The following is an 18,093-nucleotide window of genomic DNA, read 5'->3' on the forward strand; positions in this document are numbered from 1 at the left end:
GTATACAGTTCAATCTATTGTTTTTATTTTAGCTAGAAAGCCATTAACACCTCTTCCTTTATGCACATCCTAAAAGTCTGTATCAAAGTCACAGCAATTCAGTTTTCTAAGTATGGCAGAGAAATAAGATGGTTGTTTCTGTAGCATATATGCATTGGCCAGAGAGAGGCCCTTGGATTTTAGAATATGAAGAGAGTAATGTGATTTTTTGGCCATCCTAATGAAGATGGAAAGGAAGAAGGGGGTAAAAGACTTTTTCCACTTACAGCTAAAGTGGGAAACTGTCATCCTCTATTCATGTAAAGGATTGTATGATAAAAGGAACTTCTGGACAAACTATGAGCAGAGAGTGCCATTGTCCTATTTTTTGCTGGTTTGCAGTAGGCTGATCTCACTTCTGTGAGGTCAGGAAGGTACCACTGTATAGCTGAGGGATCCTTGTCATAAAGCCTTTTGAGTTATTGAGGTTACAGTGCAGAAGGTGTACCTGAGCTTCTTTGTATACTGGGGTTACCACTTGTGAATCCTCCCACATGTATAATACCACTGCCTCTGCTTCCAGCTGTGTGGCGTATCTAGTATTTCCAAACTAATATTTTTTAATTTCTACATTTTACAGCTGGTTCCTCTGCCAGAATCATTTTGGCAAGCATGGAAATTAACGTGAGACAAGCACTGCATCCAAATGTTAATGGATAATTAGCTCTGTCTTCCAGAGGATGCTTTTTTTTTTTTTTTTTCCTGAGTCACTATCATACTATACCAAACATCTCATATAAGACATTCAACTCAAGATCCTCTTTAACCATTTAAGCATTACGGATCAAATTCCACTGTGTGTGGAGGAGAACTACATCCTTTATACCATTTCCAGTCTCCTATCTACCAAAACATTGAGATGTACTCAATTAGTACTCAACCATTAGTGCCTCCAAAAAGAAGAAATGAAAGCCAATGGAGGGAAACCAATATTTAATAAGGGGAAAAATGTAAACTTAAAGCAAATACTTGCCACAAAAAAAAAAAAAAAAAAAAAAAAAAAAAAACTGGTAATTTTTAGTTTCTTGATTTCTTGCAAAATCTCAGATCTCTACAGAAAGGAGACATGAACCCTTGTAACACATTCTTCTTCAGTAGGTATTTCTCTCTTTGCTCAGGAAAGGGAAACACTTGGGAATTAACTAGTTGCCTTCTTCCATCCCATGACAGCACACCAATTCAATAGCAAGGTAGGAAACAAAAAACAGCTGGCTTCCCACAGCTACTCAGAGGTGGAGCTATACGAGGCCAAATAACTGTGATGACAGAAAAAAAAAAAAAAAAAGTGGGGGAACACTATAGAATATTAGCTGACACTCAGCAAATTTCAGTTGGCAGTTTGTTAACAGTTGGGATCTCCTTCTCCCAGAAACTATAAGAAAATGCCTTTTCCTGTACATGCATTATAATGTGGGTGTCACAAATCTCACTGCTCTATTAGAGATATTTTAAAGAAGCACAATATAGAAGCTGAATGAAGATCACCTGCTAAATATTATGAAATTGTATGCACAAGAAAGCCACGCACATACTTAAAATAATTCTCATTTCCTCTTCATTAGGGAGCATGTGACTGCACAGTTATGTCTTAAAACAGCTGAGAAATTAGTGAGCAGGCCTGGGTGAGTGCAAGCCCATCTGCCCCCAGGCAGTTATGCTAACTGCTTCCTTGCCAGCTCAGTCTGCTGCTGGCTGCAGCAAACTCCTTTAAAGTAAAATGAGCAGTTGTTTACAACACTTATAAGCACACATACCCGATGACAGAGTGAGAGGGAACATGAGAACATACTAGGGCTGCAATTCCTTCTCAATGGCTTTGTGCCCCCTGTTGTATTGGTCCTCAGCTCTTAGCATACAGAACTTAAAGCTTATCTTCAATGGAAGTTACACCTAGTTGCTACACCTAGTTGCCATGACTGTTTTCTTCTCCAGAATTCAGAACCTTGTACATAAAAAGTGCATGTTCACATGTCCTTTGAACTGAGTGATCAACTACAGCTGTCCATATAGCATCCATTATATCATCATAGTATTAGCATATGACTTTTTTTTTCCTAGCACAATTAAGAACAACTTACCACCAGCTATGAGAAGCAGAGATGGGGATTCTGTTTTGTAGAGAGATTTCCTTTCTTGAAGTATCAACATAAGTCAGAGAACAATCAGGAACCACACCACACAGTGCTTCTGAAATTACCTGAATTTCTGCTCCTGGCAGTGTTGCAGCAAACTAGCTCAGGCTGAGAGGTTTTCTTGCTCCTTTTCCAGAAAGATCCAATCCAATACTCAACGAGATGTCAGGATTTCTCATCTCTTTGCTCTTCCACAGATAAACTGGGAGCTACAAAAGCCCTGACTTTAATCATCACTGTAGGATCTTGCCGACCTCTGTGTGTCACACTGCAATGAGAGCCCAAATTAGGGGATGAGCCCAAATTAGGGAATTAGGGGATTAGCCACAGAAAACATGGCAGGGAGCCTCACAGTCCTGTTCACATAGGAGCTACAGGTTTAAGAAGCTTACACGTAAAGCAGTCATTTTTCTGGTAGAAGCTTGTTTAGCACTAGAAGAAAGTTTAGACCAGAAACATCATTTTAATTTTCAGCCTTGTCATTTTAGATATGATAAATTGGAAGCTATGAAACTCTAAAATACCCCAGTCTTTTTCAGGTATTTTTTTCTCCTGACAGTTATATAAATCCAATTTTTATATATATGTAGAATGAACATCTCAGTTTTTCTGAGTTTCAGAGCTTAAAAATGGGAATGGTAAAGCTAAGAATCTAACTGACTCATAGGCAGAAAGATCTTTATTTCTGTCTCCTGCTATTTAACTTAGTAGAAAAACATCCACAATTTCAGCAGATGTGTAGTCTAGCTCAGAAAATACAGAGCTTGTGTGAATAGGTGAGTGCAGAAGAGCAGCTACTTGGCAGACACAAGGGCTGGGGATGGTATTGACAGTTCTGATGTGGTGGCCCTCTCCTCCAGATTCCAGCAGAATATGTTTAGCTGAGACCTTTCATGTTCTCTTCAACTGATGCTATACAAACGTGGGTAGAATCATGCTTTTCAAAGTAATTTTTCCAAGCATTTAGAAAGAATCAATGTCAAATTCACCAAAATGAGGCTTTCCAGTTAAAATCACTTTATGCATTATAAATAGTTAAGAGAATTTCCCATCTTGCTTCTTAAACAGTGTATTTGGGAAAGATAACTTCTTGCAGATCCCATTTCCCACATCCCCCTTTTTTCTCCCCCCTCCCCTGAAAGGTGTTTAAAGAACTCCATGAGAAGAAATGATTTATCTTTGCTATTTCGTACTAGATTCTGGAAATCAATAAATCATACTTCAACTGGGTCAGGACCTGTATCTGTCAAAAACTACATATAATTAGGCAAAACATTGTCCCAAAGTAGCTGTGGATTTGTGTGCATAAAAATATTTTGACAAAGTAGTTGAATTAGAGTTAATTTAGTTTGATTTTTTTTTTTTTTTTTTTTTAAGAATAAAGAGAATACCTAGGATTACAGCGACAGTAAAGAAGCCTAACTGCAGTTTCTGTTTGCCTGTTTAGCAACAGTAGTTTCAGGCTCAGCTGAGAGCAATGAAAGAGCAAATCCAAGTTGAGGGGGGAGCAAATGAATAAAAGAGAAGGGGGGAAAAAAGGAAATCTCGAAGTTCAGTCAAGCCTTTCTTTCTAATTATGCACTGGCATTTAGGGTTTTGAGAGGATGCATTTAAGATGTCAAATTAACTGACTTGATGGATCTTTTTAATGTGACTGAACAACACATTCTCCAAGCATCATAGGCATGGTGATTCATGATTTCATTTTCCAAAAAATTTGTGGGATCAGAGATGGTGATTTCTTAGATATTTTGTATGGATGCTTACACAAAACAGTCCTCTAAAAATAGGCAGAGAGCAAGAGAGGGCAGCACCAAAGTAAACCTGCACTTACGGAAAAGCAGACAGATCACTCCTTTCAGGGACACGTTTGGCAACAGAGCCTCCCCTGATGTCTCTGAGAGCCCTAAACAGAAAAACAGAGGGGACCAGTGTCTTCACAGAGCCACGTCAAACAATCTCCCACAGCAACAGACACCATCAGCAGAAATTAAGCATTGGACTTCAGCTTTTTCCAAGTCAAACTTATGCCCTGATGGTATGTGGGAGGTGGGTGAGAAGAAGGAAGAAGGCAGGAGGGTGGGTAGCCTTGATCAGGAGACAGACTGTGTCACCACCAGTGCTGACAGTGGGAGGAACTGGTGCTTCTGCTCCACCAGCGTTGTTCTTGCGATTCCTCCACAGTTTGTGGGATCCAGTATGCCACTCAGAGCTACCATTCTGCGTGCTGGAGATTAGATCTTAATTTCCAGTCATGACATAGCTTATGAGGACACACAGTCTAGGTGAGCCCAGGTGACAACCTGCAGTAGCTTTTGAAGTTGTTGGCTGACGTCTGTTTAATTACATAATAGAGTTCAGGGGTCCCAGAGATAGGAGTTTGTACAGGCCTCATGAGTACAGGTGGCACTGGGAGGCTGTAAGCACAGCGGCTGTGTGTGAAGCCTGCGCCTTCCTGCACAGCACAGGATCCAGACAAGGCTGCACCTTCACAAAGGGTCTTCTGAAGGGAAAGTGCCCATCAGAGCTTAAATCTCAAGGTGCTAAAAAGTTAACCTTGAACTATTACTACATAGGTAAGTGAGTCTTTTGAATTCCAGCACTCATGTATCCCATCAGGAATTCAGCTGGTTTCTGCACCATTTCATACGCACAACAACACGTAATACTACTACTTTTTCTAGCAATCTTGCTGCTTCAGAGCTCAGTTTATAACCTGTCTAACTGCTGGGGCAGAGCTGCCCTGGAATTTATAAAGTGTGTGTGAGCAGACAGATGCTGTGCAAGTCTCCTTCAGCAGAAACAGAGGTCAGGCCTTACAGGCCTAGTTTGACATGACAAAAGCTGTTGGCAAACCGTATGTTATCTTTATTATAGAACTTTAGTCAGAAATAATGAAAATAGAGATTGGTGAGCCACAGCAGGAGCAAAGGCCATAGCAAAAGACTGAGCTAGAGAAGTTGGGGAATTGGCCCTTGGTCTGAAACACACTGTTAAGAGGGGACCCACACAGCAGAGGGCATTTCTGCTGATGCTGGACTAATGCTCAATTCTGACACTAGTGTTTCTGTCTTTTTGCTTTCATGTTCTGTTTTTCCTAGTAATTTGTGCCTTATCTTCAGTAGCCCTTGTGTAACTGAACTCCTGTAAGTTAGTAGATTTAAGGCTTTATTTAGAGACTAAATTGCTGAATTTAGAGACCATGCCATATGTTGTCAACTCAGTGCCTAGAACAGGATATGTTATCTTCTGAATTGCAGTGGAAACCACTAGCTGTGTTGATAAGAGTTTGTTTTCTGTGAGAAAGTCTTTAAAGAATCAATTGGTTCATTTACAGAATAAGAGTTTTTTATTATTATTATTTGTACCTCAACTTCACCTAGAGGTATCTAGAATGACTATGTTAGTTCCACACACCTTATTGGTAACAGCTACGAACACTTTCACCAAACTGTTTCCATTATAAAAGTAATTTCTGCTTCTTGTAACACTGGTCAGCTGTAGCTGGTCTTTTGCAGGCTGAATGCCACCAGCTGAAGTCCACCAGCAAATGTCCATGTTCCCTTCCTTAATTAGTTCACACTTCATTTTCTCAAATGCAGAGAGAAGTTACAGTATGGTGTGCCTGTGCTACAGAAGGATCACACTAAGTAGCAAAGTGGATTGTTTGTCATCTAGAGACAATTTCTGATACACAGGACCCAGTCCTGAAATCCTTTCTGCAGAAGGCTTTGAGCTGATATTTATCAGGAGACTTGTTTCAGAAGCTGTGACAACCTTGGTGCTGCTGAATTTGACTGCAGCCCTGCAAAGTACTACTCCTCTAGTCCTTCCCCTCTGCTGCAGCCCAGAGGAAAGGCACCTATGCTCAGGGGACACTAATCTGTAGCAGAACTTCCCCACAGTGCAAATGACAGTACAAATACGAAAAATACAGGCTAAACCATTATGCACATTAGCATTGTACTACAAAAGGGAAAAAATACATCATACTAAGTATCATCATGACATGATGAACATTACTGAATGTAAGAGCTAGCTCACTCAGTTAAATATATACTTTTCCAGATATTTCTATCTTAACTTCTGACCTAACAGCTTACATTGAATTTTTAACACAATTTACTCCTTCCATCCAGCTGATGGATATACTTATGCTTTGGTACTACCTGCTAATCATACACCCCAGAGACTTGGAACAGCTGGAACTTGTGGCTAATCATTCCCCTGTAGACACTGCTATAGAGTATTTTCACTTGATATCTCTGTTTAGCAAAAATATTTGCATTTTTATATTAGGCTTCACAGCATTTACTTTGCTGTCTCTCACAAGCACTGAAAATGCCCGCTCTTTCATGCGCCATAGAACTGACATGGGCAGATAAGAAGAATGGATTTATGCACTTATTCCTTTTAATTACCTTTCTTGATTCTACACGACATGCAGATGTCTTCAGCAAAAATAACTGATTTTCATAGTACTTTAGAGCAACATTGTACCAAATGAGACTATCTAGATGTGTTAAGAAATAGTAGACAAATATTCAGCTGTCCCAGAAATATGAACATTCATTTGATGCACCATCAATGTTCTCCATATATCCAAGATTGTAGTAATTCCCCACTTCAGTTAATTATAAGATTAAATAATGCATCTGGTTGGCTTTGTAGACTATGGGCAGTTATATTTCTTGGCTTACCAAGCCTGGTCTGAGCAGAGACTGCCAAAGAATCGGAAATTCAAGGCTGCAGGGAGTCTCTTTCACTTTGCTTTCATTGTTAAAGAGATCATTTTTCCAAACCATTAAATAATTTATATTCTTTAGTGCATTTATTTAACAGAGCCTGCCCTAGAGTTAGCTACAACAGTTAAAACTTCATGGCATATTGACAACTGAAAGTTTCAACAATTTCTACGCCATCTTTTCCCAAAAGTGTCTAAAATTTGGAAGTACTGTTTTATGAAGTTTAGTCTTTCCTGAAGCAGTCCTGTAACTGACACACTGTTTGAGGCTGTACTGAGATTTGGGTAACAGTCACTGGCCTGCCCTGCTGAGCAGATCAAAGGAAGCTGAAGGAGGAGAAGGAGCAGGACTTGCTTCTGTGCCACCCACAAACTGATCTCAGATCTACACTCATTATTTTGCTCAGGAACAAATCCTCATTGAAAATAACATCCCCTGCCATGGTCTGATGGAACCATAGTTTTTCCATGTCAACAATCTTAACACATAGGAAATGGAAAAAGACGAGATTAACTAAAATGAAGCTAAATTATGGTATCAAGTAGGGTTTATTGTTTTAGATGTATCATTGTTTTATTCAGGCTAGCCTTAAAATCAGAGTTCTCAGCTTTGTTAACTCATGCTTACATTATGTAGTTCTCTAATATTGTACATGACATTTAAATGCATATAGAAAGAAAGAAAATAAGCAAGCATAAGGCCTAGCAAAAACGTAATTTAAGAAGACTAATGTTAATGTAAGGTTTTATGGAAATGTACATTAACTCGGTGGTCTTACATGAGCCATAATACTTTTTATTCCTTCTGCAGCAAGGACTATTTTTGACCCCAATCTGCAAATTAAAATGGTGATGTAGAAACATAAATCTTTTAATGTTCATGGGAGACAAGCAAAGAATAGAAATATTAGGTTGGATGTTGCTTTTGGCCTTGATGGATGCAGGGTCATTCCTGTGAAGTTCTGCACCCAACACATAGATATTTTCCATGGAGGTCAGTGTGTCGTCAGAAACAATACTCCCATCAAACTCAAAGTTACTCCAAGACCTCTGATTTCTGAAGCTGCAGTGCAGGGAGACTTCTACTCTCTCAAGTCTCACTGAGTCATAGAGCAACCCTGACAGAAGCTTTTCATTATCCATACACACCTCAAGCATCAGTTATAGAAGGTTTTTTCTTAGTAAATGATTGTTTTGAAATGACCAAAGCCACATGCTTCCCAAAAACTTATACAAGCAGACTTCTTTCAAGTAAAAAAGACTTCTTTGTACCAAGCCTAGATGTGAAAAAACTCATAGGATCCCCAAAATTATGAGATTAATTATTAATGAAAGGGTAATCTCATGAAACTTTAGAACATTTATTAAGAAATCATCATTTTGCAGATATTTTGTTTGACCTTGTAAGAAAAAATATTAAATGTCAGTTGAAACTCTATTGGAATTATAAGATTCAAAAAGCTGCAAGTTTAAAGAAGAACAGTCAGATCAATAATTAGGGGCCCTTACAGATCACAAGATGTCCCAGTGTTTTTATTTAAACTTTACATTGGCATAAATAATTCAAATGAAAATAAATTGCAAGCTCTTTTAGGGAATCCTGCAGATCAGAATTTTGATAACCATCAGAACAAATGATCTTAAAAAAAAAATAATAATTCTATCACTGCATTGCCAGAACCTACTGGAAGAGGCGTTTTGTGCCATCCTAATATAAGTCAAAAATGTGTAAATGTCGCTGGTCACTTTCAAAGAGAAAAAGTACTGAGCATTTCTGGACAAAACATGGCATACTGCCACTTCTCTTTCCTGTGGGTTACAGTTTGCTTTGAGTCAGATGCATGAAGTAAAACATTTTTTCTTCAGCTTTTGCTGACTTCAGCTCCATTGCTTGAGCTTTTGCTGACTTCAGACACCATTCTAGTGAGCGAGGACTTGGATTCACTATATTTGGTTACTGTGCTGTGGGGAAATTACACTGGTTTAAACTATCTTTCTAGAAACCAGGAGACTCTGACTTGGCTCTAATAGTTTAGAGCACATTATTTGTATTTGTTATAAGTTTAGAGCAGCTGTATTGTTTTCCTACTTTTGTACCAATGAAATTAAAACGAGAAGAGAGCTCAGTATTCCAAAACTGCCATCACATTGCAGAGTTACTGCTGAGAGCAGAAATGAATGAGGTCAGACACTCCATTAAATTCTTAAAGACAACTGACAAAGCAATCATAGTTGCTGTAAAATTTCACAACCCTCTCCACAAACACTACCTTCATAATTGCAAATTAAAAAAATAATTAAAAAAAAAAAAAAAAAAAAAAGGATAAAGTGTTCCAGTAGGATGTTAGCATGTAAGAAAAGAAACAACCCACATCCTGAGAACAGACAACACCTGCCCGTCATAGAGATAGGAAACAAGGTGGTCATAAACTCCAGGCCTTCAGTGTCTCAAAGGATAATGTATTAAAAAAGTCAGAAAAACATCACTGCACTGATGTGAGATGAATGTTTCTCACATTCACACAGCAAGGGCACTAGCAGAGTCAGGTAAATACTAATTTAAAAGCTGTACTGTGAGAGCATCATACCCACGTTACACAGACAGGGACAGGAGGAGAGGTGGCCGACTGCCCTGCCACGCAGCCCTTTTCCTCCTCCCACCATTGGACTCTGAGTTGCTAACTTGTAAAGAGAATGAAATCACTACTGAGTGTCACCGGGGAAAGCTTAAGGTGCAAGGAACACAATTTGAACTTGCCCTCCTTGCTATGAAGGTGCAGTCACTGCTCAAGCTCTTTGCCCTTGAGGACTGCATACTGCTCAGCTCTCAGGCTGGTTTTGTATACAGAACTGCTACCAGCCTCCATCTCAGCAATTACTCAGCCTTCCTAGGACACGCTTTTTTATCCCACATGTCCTCAGGCTTTGGCATTTAAACCATATTTTACTTTGCACCCAGGAACTGCCTGCTCAGAATTTTTTTTCTCCTATAATCTCTCCTGGGGCTAATTATCTTTTTCACTTCTGTTAGGAAGCTAAACATGAGTCTTACGGTCTTATAGGCACATTGAAGTGCAGTCCCAAACCAGTTATTTCCTCTAACTCCCTCCTGAGCTGTCTGAATTGGAACCTTGCACATCTAAATAGACTTGGTCCTGTGAGAGAAGACAGGAGGGAGGATGGAACAAGCAGAGCAGCACAGACCTGGGACATTAGGTCCCCGTAAGCTTAGTTTCTGGACAGCATTTACATGGATATAGCAACCAGCACGCACAGAACACAGTGAGTTCTGCTCACTTCCACCACAAATCCATGCACATACGTAGAAGTTGAGCCTATGCTGGGGTGTATGGCACCAAATCCAGCCTGCTAGTGACCCTGGATGAGCTAGTCCAAAGCTGATGGCAATCAGCCGTTATATATACAGCAACAGAGTGGCCTGAATGACGTGGCTTGTGCCACCTGAATTTTCTCATCACCATTTCAGCATTTTGATACTGTCTTTATACGGTCATACTCCACCTACTGACAGAGATTCTTCAGACTGCTGGTGTTCTCTTCAAGCACCCCCAGGGAAGCATCTCCAAGAACTAACATCCTCACAGTGAATGTTCTAGACTGTAGCAGTGGTGCAGAGCCTGCTCGGATGGAGCTGAAGAGTTCATTTACGACGAGGTGCTCATCTAGTCCCACTACCTACTCAAAGCAGAGTTAATCTCAACGCAAACAGCAAAAGGATAGGAAGAAGTAAACCAGTTCTTCAGTGCCTTTCACTGGTCTGAAACTATTTCTGCGTAAAAGTTGCCTCCGATTAAAACTGTAAAATGCACAGAACAGGAAAGCGCTAAGAGACTACAGTGACAAGACAGTGTAATAAATCAGTGTCAGTGGAATTGACAAGTGTATTTGGAAACTGGATTCAGTACTGCTGCTGGTGTTACATAATTGTTTCATTGAGGTCTGAAAATAAAATGTAGATGAAGGAAACAGGATATGACTTTAACAGATAGTCCTGCATATATTGTTATTTCTTCTCCCGGGGCGTTAGTGAGTTACATGCTATCCACAGCACATGAAACGGAGATGATGATTTATTGGGCTGCTTGGAACAGGCACGCTTTTAGGATGGCAGTCCCTGTTGGAAGTACCAGGGTATATACAGCACACCATCCTACCAAGGGCTAGGTAGCAAATGCCTATGCACAGACAAAACTGCTCCAACATAGCTTTTTCATAAAGCCTTTACACTTAATCCAGTGCAAAATTAGACCTTACATTTCTGAGGGCTTGAAAACAAAGGTCCTAAGCAAGAGCCCTGCCTTCGGTACAGTAGTGAGCTTGCTTGAGAGGACTAGAAACCAGCCATATGCCTTCCAGTACTCCTACCCCAGCTGCCAAATGAATGTCTTGGAACACACACACTGCCATGCACCTGTGGACTCAGGTACCACTTTTGTGAACACCAAAGCGTGCGTGCCACAGCGTAGTTTCCTCAGGCTTTGTAATAAGCACCTACTGCCTGTATGCAAGATGACTGCATGTGAAATCCCAGTGAAAAGTAAGAGATTTTTGTCCATGTGATGAACTGTAATGTGTTCAGGACATTATGCAACTACCACGCTGTATTGCTATAGGGTATTTTTAATACTCCATAATTTCAACATTTTAATAACTATTTCTTAAAACTCAGCCAGCCACGAAACACAGATGATTGGGGCACATCCTGATTGTTGACGTTGTCAGGCAGAGATATATATTTTCTTGAAATTGTAGAAGTGTTGGAAAATATGTTTTTAAGTTCATATAAAGATGCATTAAGCCATTAAACCATTCTAAAGGGCTAAAGCTTTCTTACTGAGGTTGGGGTTTTTTTGGTTCATAACGGGAGGCCTGGCTGGATCTTTCCATCTGCTGTGCTGGCTGTTGCTGCAGATGGTCATAATCTGTACATATGGTACGTGCATATATAAGCTGAAATCAACGTTGTCTTGGGTTAAAAGCAGGCACACAAGATGAGCTTGGGTGCCTAACACAAGAATATTGGTAAAGGACGTAATTCAGAGCATTTTACTTTTCTAGGGGAATTTTACATGGAGTAAGGGAAAGAAATATTTACAGCTTAATGAAAAATAAATCTCAACTCAGAGAATGTAAAGTCTGGATCTGCAATTTGTTTGGAATACAGTTTTGGCATTAGTTCAACCCTGAATCTGTGCCAGGCTTTGGTTTAAACTGAAACAAACTCTCCAAAACTTCCAGTGAGAGAGAGATCTGCAACACCAGGAACAAGATGGTCATCCTGGCTTTAGAGTCCTTGCTTTTAAGTCAAAGAGAAAGGTAGAGGAGAAAATGGCCTTCCAGTCTTGAAAAAAATAATTAAAAAAAAAAAAGTCATCTTCAGAAATGAAATGGTTTTCAGACCTGCAGTTGCTATTTAAGCCAGTCTCACTGCCACTAAATGGTTGCTGAAACTTATGGTGACTAGAGAAGGGGTAGAAGACCTCATAGTTAAAAACAGTATCTAACAATGAATCACACATAAACCTAACAAATACTAAGCTGTTCTCTGCTACCTGCTGTAATAGCTGAAAACCTCTGCTTGCAGATTGGCTTATGAACTTCTTGTCAGGAAGAAATACTACAGTATTTCTCTGACATGGAGAAAACTCTAGAAGAAACTCTCAATTTGTACAGATACCAGTACTTGCACTCACAAAAGATTTAGCAGCAAGCAGCTGAAAAGAGGAATTCATTGGAAAGCAAGACATGAATAACTTCTGACACATGATCAAATTCATTTTCAGTATTTCCTGTATCTTTTCCTCTAACCCCTGTATTACAATTTATTGGCAACATTTACCCATTCATCAGATGAAATAATTGTCAGAGCAGATGAAGCCGTGAATCTTTCTTCTGTCCCTTTTTTGTACTTTTTTTAGAGCTCTGCTGTTCTCTTTGCTAACTTTTCCTGCACTGGGAAAACACTGCACGTATTCAGCTACAAGGGTAGAAAAGGAACATAAACTGACTTAAAAAGAGTTCCTACCATTCTAGCGTGACTTTGTAAGCTACTGTTTTCTTTCTTGTTTCAGGTTTGCTTTGTGAATTTAGATGCAAACAGAGATGACTGCAGCGATGAGCAAATGCAACAGGTAACAATTTCTGTCCTAATAACGTACAAAGAACGCAGAAACACCAGTCCAAAACAAACCCAGATCAAAATTCTATGGACAATTCAAAGACAGAATTTAGCTCTTACAGAAAGGAATGCACCATGAAATTAATGTATTTCCACGCCTGTCCCTATTTTGTATCTTTTCTTATTCCCATCCCAGAAATGCCTACTTTATTACTGCAACCTGTGAATTAACAGCATTTATCCTGCCAGTGGACTTCTTGCTCAGCCATGGTTTTGTCAGAGACTTGGATGTGTCATACATCCAGTTATTTGATTTGACACCATAATACATCAAAATCATTTCTGAAGTCACTCTTTGCTACTGTCAAAAAGCCTTTGAGACTTTAGTCATTTGAGCCATCTCACTCAGTCAAACTCCAGGTGGTTTGAACGTGTGGTCTTGAGGAAAAGATCAGTTAAAACGGAACTAAAGGTGTGTTTGACCTGTTTAACTGAAAGTTTAGAGGGGTAGGAAAAAAGGGGGATTTAAATACATATATAAAAAGGAAAAAGAAAAAAAAATAGCTTGGTTACTTTACAAAAACTAAGACAAGCTATATCATGATATTCTGTTTAAAATATGTATGCTCATTCCAAAGCATTCTCAAACCTGAGGAAGTCACATTTTAAAGGTATGGCCCGATAATCAATTTTGAGCTTACATCTTCCTTTATCAGTTCATTTCCATCATCCTGGCTTGGCGCCTATGCCTGACAGGTAGCTGCTGGCAGTGGTAAGTGGTAAGTGCTCAAAGGCATGGTCTCCTGGCTATCCAGGGAGTTCTTCAGTAAAACATTTAGGTTAGTTTGCTGGGACCATTTTAACTCATGGGAGGACAACCGATGTAGGGACCTAGTTGGCTCTTGTCGTAAAATAGCAAGAACTGTTTCTCTATGCCCTTTTCTACATCCCAGAACTGTGAAAATTCAGATGACAAAAATAAATACAGTTTCTTGCAGAAAAATGATTTTTCTGTTGAATCAGCAGCTTAACTGTGCAGAACAGATTGAGAGGTTTAACTTCACTGATCCCACAAAAGTAACGGTTGTTTTCTAATAAACAATCATTTTGCTAGTTAATCCTTAAACTAGTTCAATGCAGCCACTGTTTACAATAGCTGGAGATGAGTTTATTCCTTCACAAATATAAATCACCTCTGAAAGCAGCAGCGTGATTTTTACCTCTCAGCCCTACAGCAGCAGCGCACACACCACCGGCACGCTTCATGTGGCCACCAGCAGCTTCGATCCCAGCAGAGCCCGCAGCCCCCCAAGCGCTGCCTCCCAGGGCGCCCACCCCTGCCGACCCCCATGACTCGTACGAGCACAACCACACCTTTTGGGCTCATTCTAAAAATGCACTTTCTGGTGCATACTCAATACATTCATTGCGTGTGACTAGGGCTGATATTTTAATTTTCATTGTAGATAATAAAATACTCAATGCTAGCACGGGCATTGTGTATTCTTGTAGTACTGCATTTAATGTCAATTGGCTTTGAGTGAGGTGGGGTTTTAATACCCACTAATGCAGTGAAAGCATTTCACATCAGAATTTTAAAGATGTTAGCACAGCTGTCATTCATATGAAATATATCATTATTTACTAATAGATACTGTTGGGATTTTGCATTATCCTCTGGACCTTGAAATGGGTTACACTGTTGGAGGGGGTTTTATTAATTTTTAGGAGCATAATCATCTTTCCATTATTTTTTATTCTGAACAAAAAGCAAATTCAAAATGTCATAATTTTGTACCTAAAAAATCGGATAGAATGTGGCAATTTAAGCAGTAGAAGACAGAGATATGTAGAGAAATGTGTGTGATAACAGAAAGGTTATAATTTAAAAGAGAACTTCTTTGAGCTATACTGAAATGTCAAACTGAATTGAAGTGCTGAATTTAGTTATGTCAAATATAAATACTTAGCCCCATCTGAAGATCAGTCTACTGAAAAGTAAATTGTTCCCCAAAACCGAATTAGATGTGCTAAGCCAGAAAGTTTTATTATATCTAATTTAATTCACTCTGAGGAAAAATAACAGTACTGCAAGATTATCATTCTAAAGATGAAAAGGAAAAAGTAAAGTGTCATTGAATTGCATAGTAACTAAAGCATGGGGCTGGGAACGTGAGATCTGCATTCCCTTAATGGCTTTGCCATTTGATGAGTTGTGTTCATGTATAAAATGGAAGTGGTATTTACTTCCTCTGGAACGGGTTGTCCTTGATTCCCTGTTCATAACGCACACTGAGATCCTTGGCAAGAAAGGACTGCAAGCACTCTTAGAGCAGGTATTGTCCTCCTCGTCTGGCCTTTGTACACTAATGAGCACAGATATTTACTGGCACAGCACTGGGACGGTAGCAGTATTGCAGTACAAATCTCCTGTGTTACAAAGCACGATTGATGTTATTGTTATTGCCATCTTTGGCTCCAGCAAATACATGACAGACAGAAAGTGATTGCATCGTTACAAATGAAAGGTCATGAAAGTGTCCAGTGGAGCAGCAAAGAAGTGTATATTCCATTTGTGTATTAAATACTTTTGTTATTCCAGATTTAGAAATGCATTCGTTTGATCAGCAATTTTCAGCTAACTTTCCCTTTGGGCTATTGCTTATCACATGCCTGAAAGATTTGCCCTATTCTCATTAGCATCCTTACTGTCTAAACCTGAAAAGATTCAGCAACACACACAGCGTTCTCAGTCTCTTAGGAACTCTCTTGTAGTAGGAAAGCCAAGCATTTAGATGTGCAAAGGCAATCAAGCTCTTTAGCACATGCTAGAGAGTAAGGGATGACAAATTGTCCTACTGGAGTGCTGTGCAGAAGTTTACACCGTCACCGTGGTCACGGCCTGGGGACTTGAAAGAATGTGCATTTTAGTTCTGCCAGTTCCACTTTTGATGAAGTTTAAGCTTTCTGAAGGAATGCCTAAGTTGTATTACATTTTGTTATTCATGAATATAACTGCGCAACTCAGACTTCATTACCTGAGAGCAAAATCTGTCTTTCAAACTACAGAAACTGATCAGCGTCTCTCCAAATCTCCCCAAGCTCATCAGTTCTATGAATGTACAGCCACCCAAGGAAAATGAAATCGTCCTGCTGAGTGGATTAACCTCAGGAAACCTTCAAGCTGATTATGAAGTTCCCCAGGTAGGAATCAAACTCTTCTTTAGGACCACATCACAGCTGTGAAGGAATTTGGAAACTGGAAAAAGGAAGGTGAAAGCAGGGACTGTATACCAGTTTAAGAACTGAGTAGGAGTTTGCAAACAAAAAAAAAAAAAAATAGACTTTTTTAGAGAGGTTAAGTGTAAGAGCGGGGAAGACAAAGATGGGGGAGCGATCCCTCTATTCCCCATAGATCCTGCAGATATCTGGGTTGCAGCTGATAATGCTGTAAGCCACATTAACAGTTGATACTTCAGGGAAGGCAGGCAGTGGTGGCAGAGGCAATTCACAATCCCAGATTTCAAGAGTAGAGTAGCAGGAGTCAGAAGGACAGCACAGAGTGGGAAAAGGAATGATAAAACATTTCCTGTACACGCAGCTACAACAGGGCACAGCTCCTACAGACTCCCTTTCAAGTGAAGTCTTTCTTACTACTGAATTCTACTTCCTACTTTTGTTCCCAGTCCATCTGGTCCCACACATCGACCTCAGAAAAAAACTGACAATAGGGCTTGAAAATCCTAGAGGCTACGCTAAGCCTGAATATGACAATTGAAAATACCAGGACACATTAACCGTATCAGAGCTGATACTTCATTTAGCTTCTGTCAACGTAAAAAGTAATTAACGCATAAATCAAAACTTAACATTTAAAGGAGCTAAAGGCAAAGTTCTCACACAAACTCCTTCACCCTGTTATTGCCAATGAAATGTTCCATAATCAGAAACTGCAGGCCAAAAATTCCTCCTACTGGCACCACGTTGAGAAAGGAAGCAAATGATAACATTTGCTTAAAGGCATTTCAACACACAAGTTCCAGGAACTTAACTCATTATAATAAAAAGGTGGGGGGGGTTGTTTGGTTTTTGTTTGTTTATTTTTTTAAACAAAACTCCTTTCCACTTTTATCTTGTTATTTCTTTCTCTTCATGTCTGTGCAAAGAAAAAGAATAAAAAATACTTTGGTATTTCCAGTCTGATTCTGATCTCATTCGCCTAAGCATGAATTGGGAACCACTTCATTAAAACCGCAGAGGGGTCCTGCAGTACAAAACTGTTTAACTAGCTTAAAAATGAACAGGTAACTGCAGCAAGGAAAAAAAAAAGTCAGGAAACTTTCTTCCACTGACACGGATTTGTGTATGTAAATCTTCATGAGGCAGGCACTAGAACAGCTGTATTGTAGATATTACTGAATTTTATGTTATACCAATGAGGTGCTCATTAAAGAGAGAAATTACCTGATCGCAGAGCTCCCTTGCCACTTGTGACTAGTGGCTGAATTGAGAAAGATTTAAAAAGAAAAGCACACAAGCCTGGGGTGGGGGTAGAGGTGCTCCAAGCCGGACATCGCTGGGGGAAGCCTCTGTGGTGCACACAGCGATGACACTGCATCCCAAATAAAGTCAGCCCAGTGCTAAAAGAACGTGGCCACTGGGACTAGCAGCCTTCACATAGCGTAGGTAACAGAGAAATAAAAACTAACCTAAACTTCTGTAAGATGAGTAGAGCTTTTGCATTGAGATAGTGAGCTTTATTGGATAGATAAGCAAATGCTATGTTGGCCCTTATATTTGCTAGGCTTTCTGGAGAACTTCATTTGTAAGTAGACTTGCATCATCCTCATACCGTTTCATAAGCACAGCCCTGCAAACTGTGGACTGGAGAAACAGCATGGGAATGTTTGCTCTAAGACTGCATCTGTTATTAATAACAGTTCTCACAATACAGCATATGCTTAGGTCTGATTCAGTAACCATTCCTGAGGGGCTATTAAAAAAAAAAAAAAAAAAAAAAAAAAAAAAAAAAAAAAAAA

At 39.6% G+C, this 18,093-nt stretch overlaps 1 protein-coding gene across 11 annotated transcripts in view; it reads left to right on the top strand.

The window, feature by feature from the left end:
• SPHKAP (SPHK1 interactor, AKAP domain containing) overlaps positions 1 to 18,093 on the top strand; it is a 97,404-nt gene that overhangs the window by 60,993 nt on the left and 18,318 nt on the right. For all 11 annotated transcript variants that reach the window (XM_035335255.1, XM_035335256.1, XM_035335257.1 and 8 more), the window contains 2 exons: positions 13,008 to 13,067; positions 16,124 to 16,258. In XM_035335255.1, coding sequence (XP_035191146.1) covers positions 13,008 to 13,067; positions 16,124 to 16,258 — 195 coding nt within the window. The remainder of the gene's footprint in view (positions 1 to 13,007; positions 13,068 to 16,123; positions 16,259 to 18,093) is intronic.

The sequence above is a fragment of the Oxyura jamaicensis genome, chromosome 9 (genome assembly GCF_011077185.1).
Source record: "Oxyura jamaicensis isolate SHBP4307 breed ruddy duck chromosome 9, BPBGC_Ojam_1.0, whole genome shotgun sequence".
In the NCBI taxonomy this organism is placed as follows: domain Eukaryota; kingdom Metazoa; phylum Chordata; class Aves; order Anseriformes; family Anatidae; genus Oxyura; species Oxyura jamaicensis.